At 52.0% G+C, this 19,853-nt stretch overlaps 1 protein-coding gene across 1 annotated transcript in view; it reads right to left on the reverse strand.

Annotated features, from left to right (window-relative positions):
* The window catches only part of stox1 (storkhead box 1), a 305,204-nt gene extending 303,240 nt beyond the window's left edge, over positions 1-1,964 (reverse strand). The window contains 1 exon segment of the mRNA XM_085995050.1: positions 1,531-1,964. Coding sequence (XP_085851176.1) covers positions 1,531-1,840 — 310 coding nt within the window. The 5' untranslated portion in view covers positions 1,841-1,964.
* Between the last annotated feature and the right edge of the window lie 17,889 nt (positions 1,965-19,853).

Below are 19,853 nucleotides of genomic sequence, written 5' to 3' on the forward strand. Positions count from 1 at the left end.
CCGGGGGGTCCTTGCATTTAGGTCCCCACATATTATCACCTTTCCTTGGGCCTGGAAATGGCTTGATTTCCATGTGGAGAGTAGTCAAATAACTCCTCTTCGAAATATGGCGATTCTATTGGAGGTATGTAGATCGCACATAAGTAAACATCTTTTTTGCTATTCCTATATTTTTATCTAGTTTTAGCCATACGTGTGATTTTCCCTGTTTTACCGGTGAGATGTGTTTGTCCAGTTCTCCCTTATATCACACCAATATTCCCCCGGAGGTTCTGCCCTCTCTCTCTCTCTCTCTCTCTCTCTCTCTCTCCCAGGGTCTCTCTCTCTCTCTCTCTCTCTCTCCCCCAGGATCTCTCTCTCTCCCGCAGGATCTCTCTCTCCCCCAGGATCTCTCTCTCTCCCCCAGGATCTCTCTCTCTCTCCCCAGGGTCTCTCTCTCTCTCCCCCAGGATCTCTCTCTCTCTCCCCCAGGGATCTCTCTCTCTCTCTCCCCTCTCTCTCTCTCTCTCTCTCTCCCCCAGGATCTCTCTCTCTCTCTCCCCTCTCTCTCTCTCTCTCTCTCTCTCTCTCTCTCTCCCCCAGGATCTCTCTCTCTCCCCCAGGATCTCTCTCTCTCTCTCTCTCTCTCTCTCTCCAGGGTCTCTCTCTCTCTCTCTCTCTCCCCCAGGATCTCTCTCCCAGGGTCTCTCTCTCTCCTCCAGGATCTCTCTCTCTCCCCCAGGGTCTCTCTCTCTCTCTCTCTCCCCCAGGATCTCTCTCTCTCTCTCCCAGGGTCTCTCTCTCTCTCTCTCTCTCTCTCTCCCCCAGGATCTCTCTCCCAGGGTCTCTCTCTCCTCCAGGATCTCTCTCTCTCCCCCAGGGTCTCTCTCTCTCTCTCTCTCTCCCCCAGGATATCTCTCTCTCTCCCCCAGGATCTCTCTCTCTCTCCCCCAGGATCTCTCTCTCTCTCCCCCAGGATCTCTCTCTCTCTCCCCCAGGATCTCTCTCTCTCTCCCCCAGGATCTCTCTCTCTCCCCCGGGATCTCTTCTCTCACTCTCTCCCCCGGGATCTCTCTCTCTCTCTCTCTCCCCCCCCCCAAGATCTCTCTCTCTCTCTCTCTCTCCCCCAGGATCTCTCTCTCTCCCCCAGGGTCTCTCTCTCTCTCTCTCCCCCAGGGTCTCTCTCTCTCTCCCCCAGGGTCTCTCTCTCTCTCTCCCCCAGGGTCTCTCTCTCTCTCTCCCCCAGGGTCTCTCTCTCTCTCTCCCCCAGGGTCTCTCTCTCTCTCTCCCCCAGGGTCTCTCTCTCTCTCTCCCCCAGGGTCTCTCTCTCTCTCTCCCCCAGGGTCTCTCTCTCTCTCTCCCCCAGGGTCTCTCTCTCTCTCTCCCCCAGGGTCTCTCTCTCTCTCTCCCCCAGGATCTCTCTCTCTCCCCCCCAGGATCTCTCTCTCTCCCCCCCCCAGGATCTCTCTCTCTCCCCCCCAGGATCTCTCTCTCTCCCCCCCAGGATCTCTCTCTCTCTCTCCCAGGGTCTCTCTCTCCCCCGGCACTCACCCACTGCCCTGATGCGGAATCCCCGGGGTGGTCTCAACGCTCTGCGGATCCACGCTTCCCTCAGGACCTCCAGGTGCGAGGGCCGGCCGCCCAGCAGCAGGACGCCGCGCTCCAGCCAGCCGAGCAGCAGCAGCTCGGACACGGCGTGCACCAGCCTCCCGTTCCACACACTGCGCCCGTTCTCCGCCTTCAGGTCGGCCAGCAGCCTCTGGCCGCTCCACTCCGGCTCGGGCTCCAGCTCGGGCTCCGAGGCCGAGTCCCGCGCTCCCAGCACCACCGCCAGCGAGCTCGGGGCTAACTGCACCGACATGGCGCCAGACTCGCCTCAGCTCCCCGGCCCGGCGCCTGGACGCTGCTGCCAAGCAACCGAGCGGAGCCGGAGCAGCCGTTGTCAATCACTCAGCTCCCGGTAACCAGGGGGCAGGGCACCCACTGTCAATCACTGAGCTCCCGGCCACCAGGGGTGGGGCACCCGCTGTCAATCACTGAGCTCCCGGCCACCAGGGGGCAGGGCACCCGCTGTCAATCACTGAGCTCCCAGCCACCAGGGGGCAGGACACCCGCTGTCAATCACCGAGCTCCCGGCCACCAGGGGCGGGACACCCGCTGTCAATCACTGAGCTCCCGGCAACCAGGGGCGGGACACCCGCTGTCAATCACTGAGCTCCCGGCCACCAGGGGTGGGGCACCCGCTGTCAATCACTGAGCTCCCGGCCACCAGGGGGCAGGGCACCTGCTGTCAATCACTGAGCTCTGGGCCACCAGGGGCGGGGCAGCCGCTGTCAATCACTGAGCTCCCGGCCACCAGGGGCGGGACACCCGCTGTCAATCACTGAGCTCCCGGCCACCAGGGGTGGGGCACCCGCTGTCAATCACTGAGCTCCCGGCCATCAGGGGGCAGGGCACCCGCTGTCAATCACTGAGCTCCAGGCAACCAGGGGGCGGGGCAGCCGCTGTCAATCACTGAGCACCCGGCCACCAGGGGCGGGGCACCCGCTGTCAATCACTGAGCTCCCGGCCACCAGGGGGCAGGGCACCCGCTGTCAATCACTGAGCTCCCGGCAACCAGGGGGCGGGGCAGCCGCTGTCAATCACTGAGCTCCCGGCAACCAGGGGGCGGGGCAGCCATTGTCAATCACTGGGCTCCCGGCCATCAGGGGACAGGGCACCCGCTGTCAATCACTGAGCTCCCGGCAACCAGGTGGCAGGGCACCCGCTGTCAATCACTGAGCTCCCGGCAACCAGGGGCGGGGCACCCGCTGTCAATCACTGAGCTCCCGGCAACCAGGGGGCGGAGCAGCCATTGTCAATCACTGAGCTCCCGGCCACCAGGGGCGGGGCACCCGCTGTCAATCACTGAGCTCCCGGCAACCAGGGGGCGGGGCACCTGCTGTCAATCACTGAGCTCCCGGCCACCAGGGGTGGGGCACCCGCTGTCAATCACTGAGCTCCCGGCCACCAGGGGGCAGGGCACCTGCTGTCAATCACTGAGCTCTGGGCCACCAGGGGCGGGGCAGCCGCTGTCAATCACTGAGCTCCCGGCCACCAGGGGCGGGACACCCGCTGTCAATCACTGAGCTCCCGGCCACCAGGGGTGGGGCACCCGCTGTCAATCACTGAGCTCCCGGCCACCAGGGGGCAGGGCACCCGCTGTCAATCACTGAGCTCCCGGCCACCAGGGGGCAGGGCACCCGCTGTCAATCACTGAGCTCCCGGCAACCAGGGGGCGGGGCAGCCGCTGTCAATCACTGAGCTCCCGGCAACCAGGGGGCGGGGCAGCCATTGTCAATCACTGGGCTCCCGGCCACCAGGGGCGGGGCACCCGCTGTCAATCACTGAGCTCCCGGCAACCAGGGGGCGGGGCAGCCGCTGTCAATCACTGAGCTCCCGGCCACCAGGGGGCGGGGCAGCCGCTGTCAATCACTGAGCTCCCGGCAACCCGGGGGGGGCGGCACCCGCTGTTAGTCACTGAGCTATCCAGGGCACCTGCTGTCAATCACTGAGCTCCCGGCAACCAGGGGGCGGGGCAGCCACTGTCAATCACTGAGCTCCCGGCCACCAGGGGTGGGGCACCCGCTGTCAATCACTGAGCGCCCGGCCACCAGGGGGCAGGGCACCCGCTGTCAATCACTGAGCTCCCGGCCACCAGGGGCGGGGCAGCCGCTGTCAATCACTGAGCTCCCGGCCATCAGGGGACAGGGCAGCCGCTGTCAATCACTGAGCTCCCGGCAACCCGGGGGGGGCGGCACCCGCTGTTCGTCACTGAGCTATCCAGGGCACCTGCTGTCAATCACTGAGCACCTGGCCACCAGGGAGTGGGGCACCTGCTGTCAATCACTCAGTTCCCGACCAACAGGGGGCATGGCGCCTGCTGTCAATCACTCAGCTCCAGGCCAACAGGGGGCGGGACGCCTGCTGTCAATCACTCAGCTCCAGGCCAACAGGGGGCGGGGCGCCTGCTGTCAATCACTCAGCTCCAGGCCAACAGGGGGCGGGGCGCCTGCTGTCAATCACTCAGCTCAGGACAAACAGGATAGGAGAGAGTTCTTGCCCCAGGGAACTTATCTCTTCCTATCTCGACTCTATTTTTTCTCCCCTTGTCCAGTGTCTTCCCGCCTACATTCGCGACTCTTCTGACGCCCTCTGTCACTTTAACAGTTTCCAGTTTCCTGGCCCCAACTGTCTACTTTTCACTATGGACGTCCAATCCCTCTACACCTCCATCCCCCACCAGGACGGCTGTCTTGTTTTGCACACTTTGTACAAAAATAATAAATTGCAGGACAACGGAGTATTACAGTTTAAACTCTTTTATGAAGCATCAGGTCTGTGTTCTCAATCATATCAGTAGAGTGGGGACAAAATGGAGTTAGGACCCCTTACAGATGCCTGCAGGCCAATGACAACTCAGCATGTGATCACATGTGAATATAATAGGTATTCCTTACAGATGCCTGCGGGCCAATGATAATTTAGTATGCAAATGTTACACGGCCTTCGGGTGCTCCGTTTCTTCCTTGAACAGAGGCCCAACCAGTCCCCATCCACCACCACCCTCCTCCGCCTGGCTGAACTTGTTCTCACATTGAACAACTTCTCCTTTGACTCCACTCACTTCCTCCAAATTAAAGGTGTTGCTATGGGAACCTGCATGGGCCCTAGCTATGCCTGCCTGTTCATAGGATATGTGGAACATTCTTTGTTCCAGTCCTACTCAGGTCCCCTCCCTCACCTCTTTTTCCGGTACATCGATGACTGTATTGGTGCCGTTTCCTACTCTCGCTCTGAACTAGATAAGTTCATTCACTTTACTTCCAATTTCCACCCTTCCCTCACCTTCACATGGTCCATCTCCGACTCTTCCCTTCCCTTCCTTGACTTCTCTGTCTCCATTTCTGGCGATTGGCTTTCGACAAACATCCACTACAAGCCCACCGACTCCCACAGCTACCTGGACTACACTTCCTCCCACCCCGCTTCCTGTAAGGACTCTATTCCATTCTCCCAGTTTCTCCGTCTCCGCCGCATCTGTTCTGACGATGCCACCTTCCATACCAGTGCTTCCGACATATCTTCCTTTTTCCTCAACCGAGGAGTCCCCTCTACTGTGGTTGACACGGCCCTTGACTGTGTCCATTCTATTTCCCGCACTTCTGCTCTCACCCCTGCCCCTCCCTCCCAGAGCCACGATAGGGTGCCCCTTGTCCTCACCTTTCACCCCACCAGCCTCCACATTTTACGCATCATCCTCCACCATTTCCGCCACCTCCAACGTGATCCCACCACCAAACACATCTTCCCCTCACCTCCCCTTTCAGCATTCCGAAGGGACCGCTCCCTCCGCGACACCCTGGTCCACTCCTCAATCACCCCCAACAGCCCGTCTCCTTCACCTGGCACCTTCCCGTGCAAGCGCAGGAGATGCAACACATGACCTTTTACCTCCTCCCTTCCCACTGTCCAGGGCCCCAAACACCCCTTCCAGGTGAAACAGCGATTTACTTGTATTTCTTGCAATTTAATATACTGTATTCGCTGCTCACGATGTGGTCTCCTCTACATTGGGGAGACCAAACGCAGATTGGGTGACCGCTTTGCGGAACACCTCCGTTCAGTCCGTAAGGGTGACCCTGAGCTTCCGGTCGCCTGTCACTTTAATTCACCACTCCATTCCCACTCTGATCTCTCTGTCCTCGGCCTATTACATTGTTCCAATGAAGCTCAGCGTAAGCTCGAGGAACAGCACCTCATCTTTCGATTGGGCACTTTACAGCCTTCCGGACTCAACATCGAGTTCAACAATTTCAGATCATAATCCCTGCCCCCATTTTTCATGTTGTATGATTTTGCCATTCCCATTTGCAACATTTTCACAGCATGTTCTTTCAATTCCTTCCTCCCCTCCTAACCGCCCCACCCACCGCCCCCCCCCCCCCCCGCCCCTGCACCTGCTTAATATCTGTTACATCTCTAGCTTTTTCCAGTTCTGATGAAGGGTCACAGACCTGAAACGTTAACCCTGTTTCTCTCTCCACAGATGCTGCCTGGCCTGCTGAGTATTTCCAGCATTTTCTGTTGTTATTTTAGGAGGGCTATTGAGAGAGGAAGGATCTAGAATGGGGAGGGGTCTGAGAATAGTGAGGCGTTTGAGAAAAGGGTGTGCACTAGAATGGGGAGGGTCTAGAATGGGGAGGGCTCTAGAATGGGGAGGGCTCTAGAATGGGGAGGGGCCTAGAATGGGGAGGAGTCTAGAATGGGGGGTCTAGAATGGGGAGGGTCTAGAATGGGGGTCTAGAATGGGGGGTCTAGAATGGAGAGGGGCCTAGAATGGGGAGGGGCCTAGAATGGGGAGGGGCCTAGAATGGGGAGGAGTCTAGAATGGGGGTCTAGAATGGGGGGTCTAGAATGGGGAGGGGTCTAGAATGGGGGGTCTAGAATGGGGAGGGGCCTAGAATGGGGAGGGTGTAGAATGGGGAGGGGTCTAGAATGGGGAGGGGCCTAGAATGGGGAGGAGTCTAGAATGGGGGAGGGGTCTAGAATGGGGGAGGAGTCTAGAATGGGGGGTCTAGAATGGGGAGGGGCCTAGAATGGGGAGGGGTCTAGAATGGGGGGTCTAGAATGGGGAGGGGTCTAGAATGGGGAGGGCCTGGAATGGGGAGGGGTCTAGAATGGGGAAGGGTCTAGAATGGGGAGGGGTCTAGAATGGGGAGGGGTCTAAAATGGGGAGGGGTCTAAAATGGGGAGGGGCCTGGAATGGGGAGGGGTCTAGAATGGGGGGTCTAGAATGGGGAGGGGCCTGGAATGGGGAGGGTCTAGAATGGGGAGGAGTCTGGAATGGGGCGGGGTCTAGAATGGGGAGGAGTCTGGAATGGGCGGGGTCTAGAATGGGGAGGGGCCTAGAATGGGGAGGGTCTAGAATGGGGAGGGGTCTGGAATGGGGAGGGGTCTAGAATGGGGAGGGGTCTAGAATGGGGAGGGGCCTAGAATGGGGAGGAGTCTGGAATGGAGAGGGGTCTAGAATGGGGAGGGGTCTGGAATGGGGAGGGGCAAAGAATGGGGAGGGTCTAGAATGGGGAGGGGTCTAGAATGTGGAGGAGTCTGGAATGGGGTGGGGTCTAGAATGGGGAGGGGTCTAGAATGGGGAGTGGTCTAGAATGAGGATGGGTCTTGAATGAGGAGGGGTCAGTGTCGGGAGGAGCAGAGAGCAGCGGTACAGTGAATACTTAAACTGACTTTCACGGGCTTTCTTTCAGAGGCTTACCAATCTCACAGACCAGCGGCGGCGTACTGGAGCCACGTCATGATTCAAAAAGTGACATGGGCAAGAGGAAGCAGCTGATTGGGTGAGTACGGCCAGGTGAGTATTTATACTACTTTATAGTTTGACAGTTGTAAGATTAATAGTTTATAAAATTTAGAAGTTCTTAATTTTTGTGGTTATAGTTTCTAAGGTCTCTGTTGTGTATCGGGGAGTGCTAGTAACCAAGGGCCCTTGAGTATAGCATTTAATTGTAGTGTAATTAGTGGTATTGATTTGATTTAATTTAATTTAAATAAATTGAAGGGTAATTCATGGCAGGACAGCTCGGCCCCAAGGCATGCTCCTCCTGCGCTATGTGAGAAATCAAGGACACTTCCTGTGTCCCTGACGACCATGTGTGCGGGAAGTGTATCCAGCTACAGCTACTGGCAGACCGCATTGCAGCGCTGGAGCTGCGAATGGATACATACTGGAGCATTCGCGATGCTGAGGATATCGTGGATAGCACGTTTATGGAGTTGGTCACACCGCAGGTAAAGGCTGCACAGACAGGAAGGGAATGGGTGACCACCAGGCAGAGTAGTAGGCGCAGGCAGGTTGTGCAGGGGTCCCCTGTGGCCATCCCCCTCTCAAACAGATATACCACTTTGGATATTGTTGAGGGAGATGTCTTATTGGGGGAAGGCAGCAGCAGCCAACTTCCTGACACCATGGGTGGTTCTGCTGCACAGGATGGGAGGAAAAATAGTGGGAGAGCTATAGTGATAGGGGATTCTATTGTAAGGGGAATAGATAGGCGTTTCTGCGGCCGCAAACGAGACTCCAGGATGGTATGTTGCCTCCCTGGTGCAAGGGTCAAGGATGTCTCGGGGCGGCTGCAGGGCATTCTGGAGGGGGAGGGTGAACAACCAGTTGTCGTGGTACATATAGGTACCAACGATATAGGTAAAAAACGGGATGAGGTCCTAAAAGCTGAATATAGGGAGTTAGGAGGTAAATTAAAAAATACGATCTCAAAGGTAGTAATCTCAGGATTGCTACCAGTGCCACGTGCTAATCAAAGTAGAAATAGAAGGATATTTCAGATGTTCAAGTAGTTGACTCAGAGACTAGGGTCCTGAATTTAAATAAAGGAAACTACAATGGTATCAGGCGCGAGTTGGCTAGGATGGATTGGGAGCGTTACTTAAAGGGTTGATGGTGGATAGGCAATGGCAAACATATAAAGATCGCATGGATGAACTACAGAATTTGTTCATCCCTGCTTGGCATAAAAATAAAACAAAAAAGGTGACTCAACCGTGGCTAACAAGGGAAATTAGGTATAGCATAAGATCCAAGGAGAGGACATATAAATTAGCCAGAAAAAGCAGCAAACCTGAGGATTGGGAGCAGTTTAGGATTCAGCAAAGGAGGACAAAGGGATTAATTAAGAGAGGGTACATAGAATATGAGAGTAAGCTTTCAGGGAACATAAAAACTGACTGTTAAAGCTTCTATAGAAATTGACGGCATTGAAGGCCGATAAGTCCCCAGGGCCTGATAATCTACATCCTAGGGTATTTTAAGAAGTAGCCCTAGAAATAGCAGATGCATTGCTGGTCATCTTCCAAAATTCTATAAACTCTGGAATAGTTCCCATGGATTGGAGGGTAGCTAATGTAACCCCACTATTTAAAAAAGGTGGTAGAGAGAAAATGGGGAATTATAGACCAGTAAGCCTGAGTGGGGAAAATGTTAGAGCCCATTATAAAAGACGTAATAGCAGAGCACTTGGAAAACAGTGACAGGATCAGACAAAGTCAACATGGATTTACAAAAGGTAAATCATGCTTGACTAATCTACTGGAATTTTTTGAGGGTGTAACTGGTAGAATAGATAAGGGAGAACCAGTGGATGTGGTGTATTTGGACTTTGAGAAGGCTTTCGATAAGGTCCCGCATAAGAGATTGGCATGCAAAGTTAAAGCGTATGGGATTGGGGGTAAGATACTGACTTGGATAGAGAACTGGCTGGCAGACAGGAATCAAAGAGTTGGAATAAACGGGTCTTTTTCCGACTGGCAGGCAGTGACTAATGGGGTACCGCAGGGATTGGTGCTAGGACCCCAGCTATTCACAATATATATTAATGACCTAGACGAGGGAACTAGAAGTAATATCTCCAAGTTTGTAGATGACACAAAGCTGGTTGGCCATGTTCTGTGAGGAGGTTGCAGAGAAACTCCAGTATGATTTGGACAGGTTGGGTGATTGGGCAGATGCATGGCAGATGCAGTATAATGTGGATAAATGCGAGGTTGTCCACTTTGGTGGCAAAAACAGGAAGACAGATTATTATCTGAACGGCAATAGATTGGGCGTCCTTGTGCACCAGTCGCTGAAGGTTAGCATGCAGGTGCAGCAGGTGGCTAATAAGGCAAATGGTATGTTGGCCTTCATAGCAAGAGGATTCGAGTACAGGAGCAAGGATGTCTTGCTGCAGTTGTACAGGGCCTTGGTGAGACCACACCTTGAGTATTGTGTGCAGTTTCGGTCGCCTTATTTGAGGAAGGATGTTCTTGCCATGGAGGGAGTGCAGCGAAGATTCACCAGACTGATACCTGGGATGGCAGGAATGATGTATGAAGAGAGATTGGGTCGATTAGGCTTATATTCACTAGAGTTTAGAAGAATGAGAGAGGATCTCATTGAAACTTATAAAATTCTAACAGGACTAGACAGACTAGATGCAGGAAGGATGTTCCCGATGGCGGGGGAGTCCAGAACCAGGGGTCACAGTCTAAGGATAAGGGGTAAGCCATTTACGACAGAGATGAGGAGGAATTTCTTCACCCAGAGAGTGGTGAACCTGTGGAATTCTCTACCACAGAAGGCAGTTGAGGCCAACTTACTAAATATATTCAAGAAGGAGTTAGATATATTTCTTAAGGCTAAAGGTATCAAGGGAAGGGATATGGGGAGAAAGTTGGGACAGGGTACTGAGTTTGGATGATCAGCCATGATCTCATTAAATGGCGGAACAGGCTCGAGGGGCCGAATGGCCGACTCCTGCTCCTATCTTCTATGTTTCTATGGAATGGGGAGGGGTCTGGAATGGGGAGGGGCCTGGAATGGGGAGTGGCCTAGAATGGGGCGGGGTTCCTGGGATACCTCAGCGCAGCCTCTTTAATACATGTGTGATATTTTGATGGAGGATGGGTGCAGCGCTGGAACTGAATCTGGGCCAGAAAGCGGGACAAGGAACTGAACTGAAGGATAATTCTTTGGAAATATTTAGTCAAATCGCAGTCTTTTGTGAGTAGCTTAGGCCTTCTAGTAAAAACTTTAATGTAGCTATTAACTTTAATCAAGTTAATGCAAACATTGTAACCTTTTATTTTGATTTTGTTTAAATATTTGAATATTAGAAAATGGGGAAGTGAATTGTTTGAGTGATTTGATTGGCTCATCTCCTTTATTCTTTTTATTATAGAAGGTTCTGATTGGCCATTCCGGATTGGCTATTTCCTGAAGTCTTCAGTAATTGGGCAGATTGCTAGTGGGTTTGCTCACCTTTGATTCTTACATTCCCGACCTCTTGTTACAATGTGTGAAAGTGAGAGTCCCACACCCCCTGCTTGTCCATCACACACCGCTCGTCACACACGCCGCCCATCACACACCCCGTCCATCAGACACCCCAACAGTTACACTCTGCCCATCACACACCCGCCTGTCACACTCTGCCCGTCACACACCCGCCCGTTGCACTCTACCCGTGACACACCCCGCCCGTTATATACCCGCCCTTTACATACCCCCACCCGTCACACTCTGCCCATCACACACCCCGCCCGTCACACACACGCCCATCAGACACCCCGCCCGTCAGACACCCCTCCTGTTACACTCTGCCCGTCACACACCCGCCTGTCACACTCTGCCCATCACACACCCCGCCCGTCACACACCCCGCCCGTCACACTCTGCCCATCACACACCCCGCCCGTCACACTCTGCCCGTCACAGACCCCGCCCGTCACACTCTGCCCGTCACAGACCCCGCCCGTCACACTCTGCCCGTCACACACCCCGCCCGTCACACTCTGCCGGTCACAGACCCCGCCCGTCACACTCTGCCGGTCACAGGCCCCGCCCGTCACACTCTGCCCGTCACAGACCCCGCCCGTCACACTCTGCCCGTCACACACCCCGCCCGTCACACTCTGCCCATCACACACCCCGCCCGTCACACTCTGCCCGTCACACACCCCGCCCGTCACACTCTGCCCGTCACAGACCCCGCCCGTCACACTCTGCCCGTCACACACCCCGCCCGTCACACTCTGCCCGTCACACACCCCGCCCGTCACACTCTGCCCGTCACAGACCCCACCCGTCACACTCTGCCCATCACACACCCCGCCCGTCACACTCTGCCCATCACACACCCCGCCCGTCACAGACCCCACCCGTCACACTCTGCCCGTCACACACCCCGCCCGTCACACTCTGCCCGTCACACACCCCACCCGTCACACTCTGCCCGTCACACACCCTAGCCATTATACATCCGCCCGTCACACACACGCCCATCACACTCTGCCCATCACACACCCTAGCCATTATACATCCGCCCGTCACACACCCCGCCCCTCACACTCTGCCCGTTATACACAACCACCCGACCTGAATTCAATTTCCAACTGTCTTCATTAGGAATTTCTGGCTGTTTGTTGTAACAGGCCCGGAGTGGTAACAGCGCAACCTCGGATGTACGCGGGGTTAACGGGCTTGTTTCAGGTATTTTGAGGTAACAGCACCATCCTGTGGAGAAACCAGGAACAGCAGGCATTACTGTCACTTGGTTTTAATGGACTGGTGGTTTGACAGCAGACATACCCCACTGCATTCAGTGGCCTGAGGTTATTATAGAATTACCAACTCATAGATTTTCGATCTATCTATAATTATTAATAGTCTTGCATAAGATTCGGCTGTTCCTGCACAGAGGGCCTTTTCCAATTAATGCTGTCTGATGCCACGGAGCAGTATGGTTGTGAGAGATGAACTGTGGGGCAATCGCACCAACTTTTAAATCCCCAACAATTGGAAGCTCTGGGGTGATGGAGTGCTTCTCTGAAGCAGCAATTCATTATATATATCTGCAATACACCAATGGGGCTCCTGTTTCTAAAATTAATTAAAAATAACATTTTAATTGGACGTATTACTGATCAGGCCAATTTCTCAATAATTACAGGAAATGCTTGTGAGAAACAGCATGTGAAGAGAGACAGGTCACATTCTGAATCACAGCCTCTGCAATAACTGACACGTCTTTTATACCCCTCAGATCCTGACAGACCCACTGTGGGTGTTGAGCTCTTCCTCTTTTTCCAGATGTGTGGCTGTAGCAGTCTGTTCCTATTTTCTGACTTGACTGATTTGTGTATGGAGATGGGTAGATAAAATGGGTGAGAAATCAGCCTTCCATCTCTGGGAATGGCTTCAGATCCAGTCTGTACTAAACATTAGCTAAACAGGCCACAGGATGGCTGGTGTGGGAAATGCAGAATCGACCGTGTGCTAGGTTGCAATAGGCGTGTGAGTGAGATCGTACAGAGGGAACTTTACTCTGTATCTAACCCATGCTTTAACTGCCCTGGAGTGTTTGATGGGACAGTGTAGAGGGAACTTTACTCTGCATCTAACCCGTGCTGTACCTGCCCTGGAGTGTTTGATGGGACAGTGTAGAAAGAGCTTTACTCTGTATCTAACCCGTGCTGTACCTGCCCTGGAGTGTTTGATGGGACAGTGTAGAAGGAGCTTTACTCTGTATCTAACCTGTGCTGTATCTGCCCTGGGAGTTTTTGATGGGAACAGTGTTGAGGGAGCTTTACTCAGTATCTAAACCGTGCTGTACCTGCCCTAGGGGGCGTTTACGGGACAGTGTAGAGGGAGCTTTACTCTGTATTGAACTCGTGCTGTACCTGGCCTGGGAGTGTTTGACAGGACAGTGCAGAGGGAGCTTTACTCTGTATCTAACTTGCGTACGTGCCCTGGGAGTGTTTGATGGGACAGTGTAGTGGAAACTCTACTCTGTATCTAACCCTTGCTGTACCTCCCCTGGAAGTCTTTGATGGGACAGTGTAGAGGGAGCTTTACTCTGTATCTAACCTGTGCTGTATCTAGCCTGAGTGTGTTTGATGGGACAGTGCAGAGGGAGCTTTACTTTGTATCTAACCCATGCTGTACCTGCCCTGGGAGTGTTTGATGGGACAGTGTAGAGCGCCATTTACATTGTATCTAACCCGTGCTGTATCTGGCCTGAGTATGTTTGATGGGACTGTTTACAGGGAGCTTTACTCTGTATCTAACCCGCCCTGTACCTGGCCTGTGAGTGTTTGACGGGACAGTGTAGAGGGAGCTTTACTCTGTATCGAACACGTGCTGTACGTGCCTTGGGAGTGTTTGATGGGACAGTGTAGTGGGAGCTTTACTCTGTATCTAACCCAAGCTGTACCTGCCCTGGGAGTGTTTGATGGGACAGTGTAGAGGGAGCTTTATTTTGTATCTAACCCAAGCTGTACCTGCCTGGGACTGTTTGATGGGACAGTGTTGAGGGAGCTTTACTCTGTATCTAACCCGCGCTATACCTGCCCTGGGAGTGTTTGATGGGACAGTGTAGAGGGAGCTTTACTCTGTGCCTAACGCGTGCTGTACCTGACCTGGTAATGCTTGATGGGACACTGTAGAAGGAGCTTTACTCTGTATCTAATCCGTGCTGTACCTGCCCTAGGAGTGTTTGTTGAGACAGTGTAGAGCGAGCTTTACACTGTATCTAACCCGTGCTGTACCAGCCCTGGGAGTGTTTGATGGGACAGTGTAGACGGACCTTTACTCTGTATCTACCCCCCTCTGTACCTGGCCTGGGAGTGTTTGATGGGACAGTGTAGAGGAAGCTTTACTCTGTATCTAACGCGTGCCATTCCTGCCCTGGAAGTTTTTGATGGGACAGTGTAGTGGGAACTCTACTCTCTACCTAACCCTTGCTGTACCTGCCCTGGAAGTCTTTGATGGGACATTGTAGAGGGAGCTTTGCTCTGTATCTAACCTGTGCTGTATCTGCCCTATGATTGTTTGACGGGTACAGTGTAGAGGGAGCTTAATTTTGTATCTAACCCAAGCTGTACCTGCCGTGGGAGTGTTTGATGGGACAGTGTAGAGCGCCATTTACACTGTATCTAACCCGTGCTGTATCTGGCCTGAGTGTGTTTGATGGGACTGTTTAGAGGGAGCTTTACTCTGTATCTAACCCGCCCTGTACCTGGCCTGCGAGTGTTTGACGGGACAGTGTAGAGGGAGCTTTACTCTGTATCGAACATGTGCTGTATGTGCCCTGGGAGTGTTTGATGGGACAGTATAGTGGGAGATTTACTCTGTATCTAACCTGTGCTGTATCTGCCCTGAGTGTGTTTGATGGGACAATGTAGAGGGAGCTTTACTCTGTATCTAACCCATGCTATACCTGCCCTGGGAGTGTTTGATGGGCATATCGTGGATAACACGTTTAGGGAGTTGGTCACACCGCAGGTAAAGGCTGCACAGGCAGGAAGGGAATGGGTGACCACCAGGCAGAGTAGAAGCTGCAGGCAGGTAGTGCAGGGGCCCCCTGTGGCCACCCCCCTTTCAAACAGATATACCACTTTGGATATTGTTGAGGGGGATGGCTTATCGGGAGAAGACAGCAGCAGTCAACTTTCTTGCACATTGGGTGGTTATGCTGCACAGGACGGGAGGAAAAAAAGCGGGAGAGCTATAGTGATAGGGGATTCTATTGTAAGGGGAATAGATAGGCGTTTCTGCGGCCGCAAACGAGACTCCAGGATGGTATGTTGCCTCCCTGGTGCAAGGGTGAAGAATTTCCTGGAGTGGCTGCAGGGCATTCTGGAGGGGGAGCGCTAACAGCCAGTTGTTGTGGTGCATAGAGGTACCAACGATATAGGTAAAAAACGGGATGAGGTCCTAAAAGCTGAATATAGGGAGTTAGGAGGTAAATTAAAAAATAGGACCTCAAAGGTAGTAATCTCAGGATTGCTACCAGTGCCACGTCAGAGTAGAAATAGAAGCATATTTCAGATGAATACGTGGCTAGAGAAATGGTGCAAGGGGAAGGGATTCAAATTTCTGGGATATTGGAACCGGTTCTTGGGAGGTGGGACCAGTACAAACTGAATGGTTTGCACCTGGGCGGGACCGGAACCGATGTCCTAGGGGGAGTGTTTGCTAGTGCTGTTGGGGAGGGTTTAAACTAAAATGGCAGAGGGTTGGGAACCTGTGCAGGGAGACAGAGGAATTGGAAGCAAGGATAGAAACAAAAGACAGGAAGGAGAAAAGCAAAAGTGGAAGGCAGAGAAATCAAGGGTGTAAATCAAACAGGGCCACAGTAAATAATAATTCTAAAAGGACTAAGAGTGTTAAAAAATCAAGCCTGAAGGCTTTGTGTCTTAATGCGAGGAGCATTCGTAATAAGGTGGATGAATTAGCTGCGCAAATAGATGTAAATGGATAAGATATAATTGGGATTACGGAGACATGGCTCCAGGATGACCAAGTCTGGGAATTCAACATCCAGGGGTATTCAATATTCAGGAAGGACAGGAAAAAAGGAAACAGTGGTGGGGTAACATTGCTGGTTAAAGAGGAGATTAACACAATAGTAAGAAAGGATATTAGCTCTGATGATGTGGAATCTGTATGGGCAGAGCTGAGAAATACTAAGGGGCAGAAAACGTTAGTGGGAGTTGTATACAGACCCCCAAACAATAATGCTGAGGTTGGGGATGGCATTAATCAGGCAATTAGAGACGCGTGCAATAACGGCACAGTAGTTATCATGGGTGACTTTAATCTACATATAGATTGGGCTAACCAAGTTAGTAACAATACTGTGGAGGAGAAAGTCCTAGAGTGTATACAGGATGGTTTCCTGGACCAATATGACGAGGAACCAACTAGAGATCAGGCCATCCTAGACTGGGTATTATGCAATGAGAAAGGGTTAATTAGCAATGTTGTTGTGCGAGGCCCCTTGGGGAAGAGCGATCATAATATGATGGAATTCTTCATTAAAATGGAGAGTGAAGTAGTTGGCTCAGAGACTAGGGTCCTGAATTTAATTAAAGGAAACTACGATGGTATGAGGCACGAGTTGGCTAGGATGGATTGGGGATTGTTACTTAAAAGGTTGACGGTGGATAGGCAATGGCAAACATTTAAAGATCGCATGGATGAACTACAGAATTTGTTCATCCCTGTTTGGCATAAAGATAAAACAAAAAAGGTGACTCAACTGTGGCTAACAAGGGAAATTAGGGATAGCATAAGATCCAAGGAGAGGATATATAATTTGGCCAGAAAAAGCAGCAAACCTGAGGATTGGGAGCAGTTTAGGATTCAGCAAAGGAGGACAAAGGGATTAATTAAGAGGGGGAATATAGATTAGGAGAGTAAGCTTCCAGGGAACATAAAAACTGACTGTAAAAGCTTCTATAGATATGTGAAGCGAAAAAGATTGGTGAAGTCAAGTGTTGGTCCCTTGCAGTCAGAATTAGGGGAATTTATAATGGGGAACAAAGAAATGACAGACCAATTAAATACATACTTTGGTTCTGTCTTCACAAAGGAGGACACAAATAACCTCCCAGAGATGTCGGGGAACATAGGGTCTAATGAGAGGGAGGAATTGAATGAAATCAGTATTTGTAGGGAAATGGTGTTAGGGAAATTGATGGGATTGAAGGCCGATAAGTCCCCAGGGCCTGATAATCTACATCCTAGGGTACTTAAGGAAGTGGCCCTAGAAATAGTAGATGCATTGCTGGTCACCTTCCAAAATTCTATAGACCCTGGAACAGTTCCCATGGATTGGAGGGTAGCTAATGTAACCCCACTATTTAAAAAAGGTGGCTGAGAGAAAACGGGGAATTATAGACCGGTAAGTCTGACATCGGTAGTGGGGAAAATGCTAGAGTCCATTATAAAAGGTGTAATAGCAGAGCACTTGGAAAACAGTGACAAGATCGGACAAAGTCAACATGGATTTACAAAAGGTAAATCATGCTTGACTAATCTACTGGAATTTCTTGAGGATGTAACTGGTAGAATAGATAAGGGAGAACCAGTGGATGTGGTGTTTTTGGACTTTCAGAAGGCTTTCGATAAGGTCTCGCCTGCAAAGTTAAAGCACATGGGATTGGGGGTAAGGTACTGTCTTGGATAGAGAACTGGTTGGCAGACAGGAAGCAAAGAGTTGGAATAAATGGGCCTTTTTCCGAGTGGCAGGCAGTGACTAGTGGGGTACCGCAGGGATCTATGCTAGGACCTCAGCTATTCACAATATATATTCATGATCTAGACGAGGGAACTAGATGTAATATCTCCAAGTTTGCAGATGACACAAATTTTGATGGGACTGTTTAGAGGGAGCTTTACTCTGTATCTAACCCGCCCTGTACCTGGCCTGGGATTGTTTGACGGGACAGTGTAGAGGGAGCTTTCGTCTGTATCTAACCCGTGCTGTACCTGCTCTGGGACTGTTTGCTGGGACATTGTAGAGGGAGCTTTACTCTGTATCTAACCCGTGCTCTACCTGCCTTGCGCGTGTTTGACGGGCCAGTTTGGAGGTAGCTTTACTCTGTATCTAACCCGTGCTGTTCCTGCCCTGGGAGTGTCTGATCGGAAAGTGTGGAGGGAGCATTACTCTGTATCTAACCCGTGCTGTACCTGCCCTGGGACTGTTTGCTGGGACATTGTAGAGGAAGATTTACTCTGTGTCTAACCTGTGATGTGCCTGCCCTGGAAGTTTATGATGGGACAGTGTTGAAGGAGCTTTACTCTGTATCAAACCTGTGCTGTACCCGTGCTAGGAGTGTTTGATGGGACAGTGTAGTGGGTGCTTTACTCTATATCTAACCCATTCTGTACCTGCCCTGGGAGTGTTTGATGGGGACAGTGTAGAGGGAGCTTTACTCTGTATCTAACCTGCGCTATTCCTGCCCTGGACGTATTTGATGCGACAGTGTTGAGGGAGCTTTACTCTGTATCTAACCCGTGCTATACTTGCCGTGGGAGTTTTTGATGGGGAGATTGTAGAGGGAGCTTTACTCTGTATCTAACCCCTGCTGTACCTGCCCTGGGAGTGCCTGATGGGCAAGTTTAGATGGTGCGTTACTCTGTATCAAACGTGTGCTGTACCTGCCCAGGGAGTGTTTGATGGGACAGTGTAGAGGGAGCTTTACTCTGTATCTAACCCATGCTGTAGCTGCCCTGCGACTGTTTGCTGGGACAGTGTAGAGGATGATTTGCTCTGTGTCGAACCTGTGATGTGCCTGCCCTGGAAGTTTTTGATGGGACAGTGTTGAGGGGGCCTTACTCTGTATCAAACCTGAGCTGTACCCATGCTAGGAGTGTTTAATGGGATAGTGTAGTGGGTGCTTTACTCTGTATCTAACCCATGCTGTAGCTGCCCTGGTAGTGTTTGATGGGGACAGTGTAAAGGCAGCTTTACTCTGTATCTAACCCGTGCTGTACCTGCCCTGGGAGTGTTTGATGGGACAGTGTAGAGGGAGCTTTACTCTGTATCTAACCCATGCTGTACCTGCCCTGGGAGAGTTGGATGGGACAGTGTAGAGGGAGTTTTCCTCTTTATCTAACCTGTGCTGTACCTGCCCAGGGAGTGTTTGATGGGACAGTGTAGAGGGAGTATTACTCTGTATCTAACCCGTGCTGTACCTGCCTTGGGAGTGTTTGATGGGACAGTGTAGAATGAGCTTTACTCTGTATCTAACGCGTGCCATTCTTGCCCTGGAAGTTTTTGATGGGACATTGTAGAGGGAGCTTTACTCTGTATCTAACCTGTGCTGTATCTGCCCTATGATTGTTTGACGGGTACAGTGTAGAGGGAGCTTTATTTTGTATCTGACCCAAGCTGTACCTGCCCTGGGAGTGTTTAATGGGACAGTGTAGAGCGTCATTTACACTGTATCTAACCTGTGCTGTATCTGGCCTAAGTGTGTTTGATGGGACTGTTTAGAGGGAGCTTTACTCTGCATCTAACCTACCCTGTACCTGGCCTGGGAGTGTTTGACGGGACAGTGTAGAGGGAGCTTTACTTTGTATCGAACATGTGCTGTACGTGCCCTGGGAGTGTTTGATGGGACAGTATAGTGGGAGCTTTACTCTGTATCTAACCTGCGCTGTATCTGTCCTGAGTGTTTTTTTTAAATTCATTGATGGGATGTGGGCGTCGCTGGCTAGGCCTGCATTTAGTGCCCATCCTGAATTGCCCTTGAGAAGATGGTGGTGAGCCGCCTTCATGAACCGCTGCAGTCCATATGGTGTAGGTACGCCCACAATGCTGTTAGGAAGGGAGTTCCAGGATTTTGGCCCAGCGACAGTGAAGGAACGGCGATATAGGTCCAAGCCAGGATGGTGTGTGGCTTGGAGGGGAACTTGTAGGTGGTGACGTTCCCATGCGTCTGCTGCCCTTGTCCTTCTAAGTGGTAGAGGTCGCGGG

This window comes from Somniosus microcephalus, chromosome 8, assembly GCF_052327205.1.
Source record: "Somniosus microcephalus isolate GS21.2 chromosome 8, FLI_Smic_1.0, whole genome shotgun sequence".
Lineage (NCBI taxonomy): Eukaryota > Metazoa > Chordata > Chondrichthyes > Squaliformes > Somniosidae > Somniosus > Somniosus microcephalus.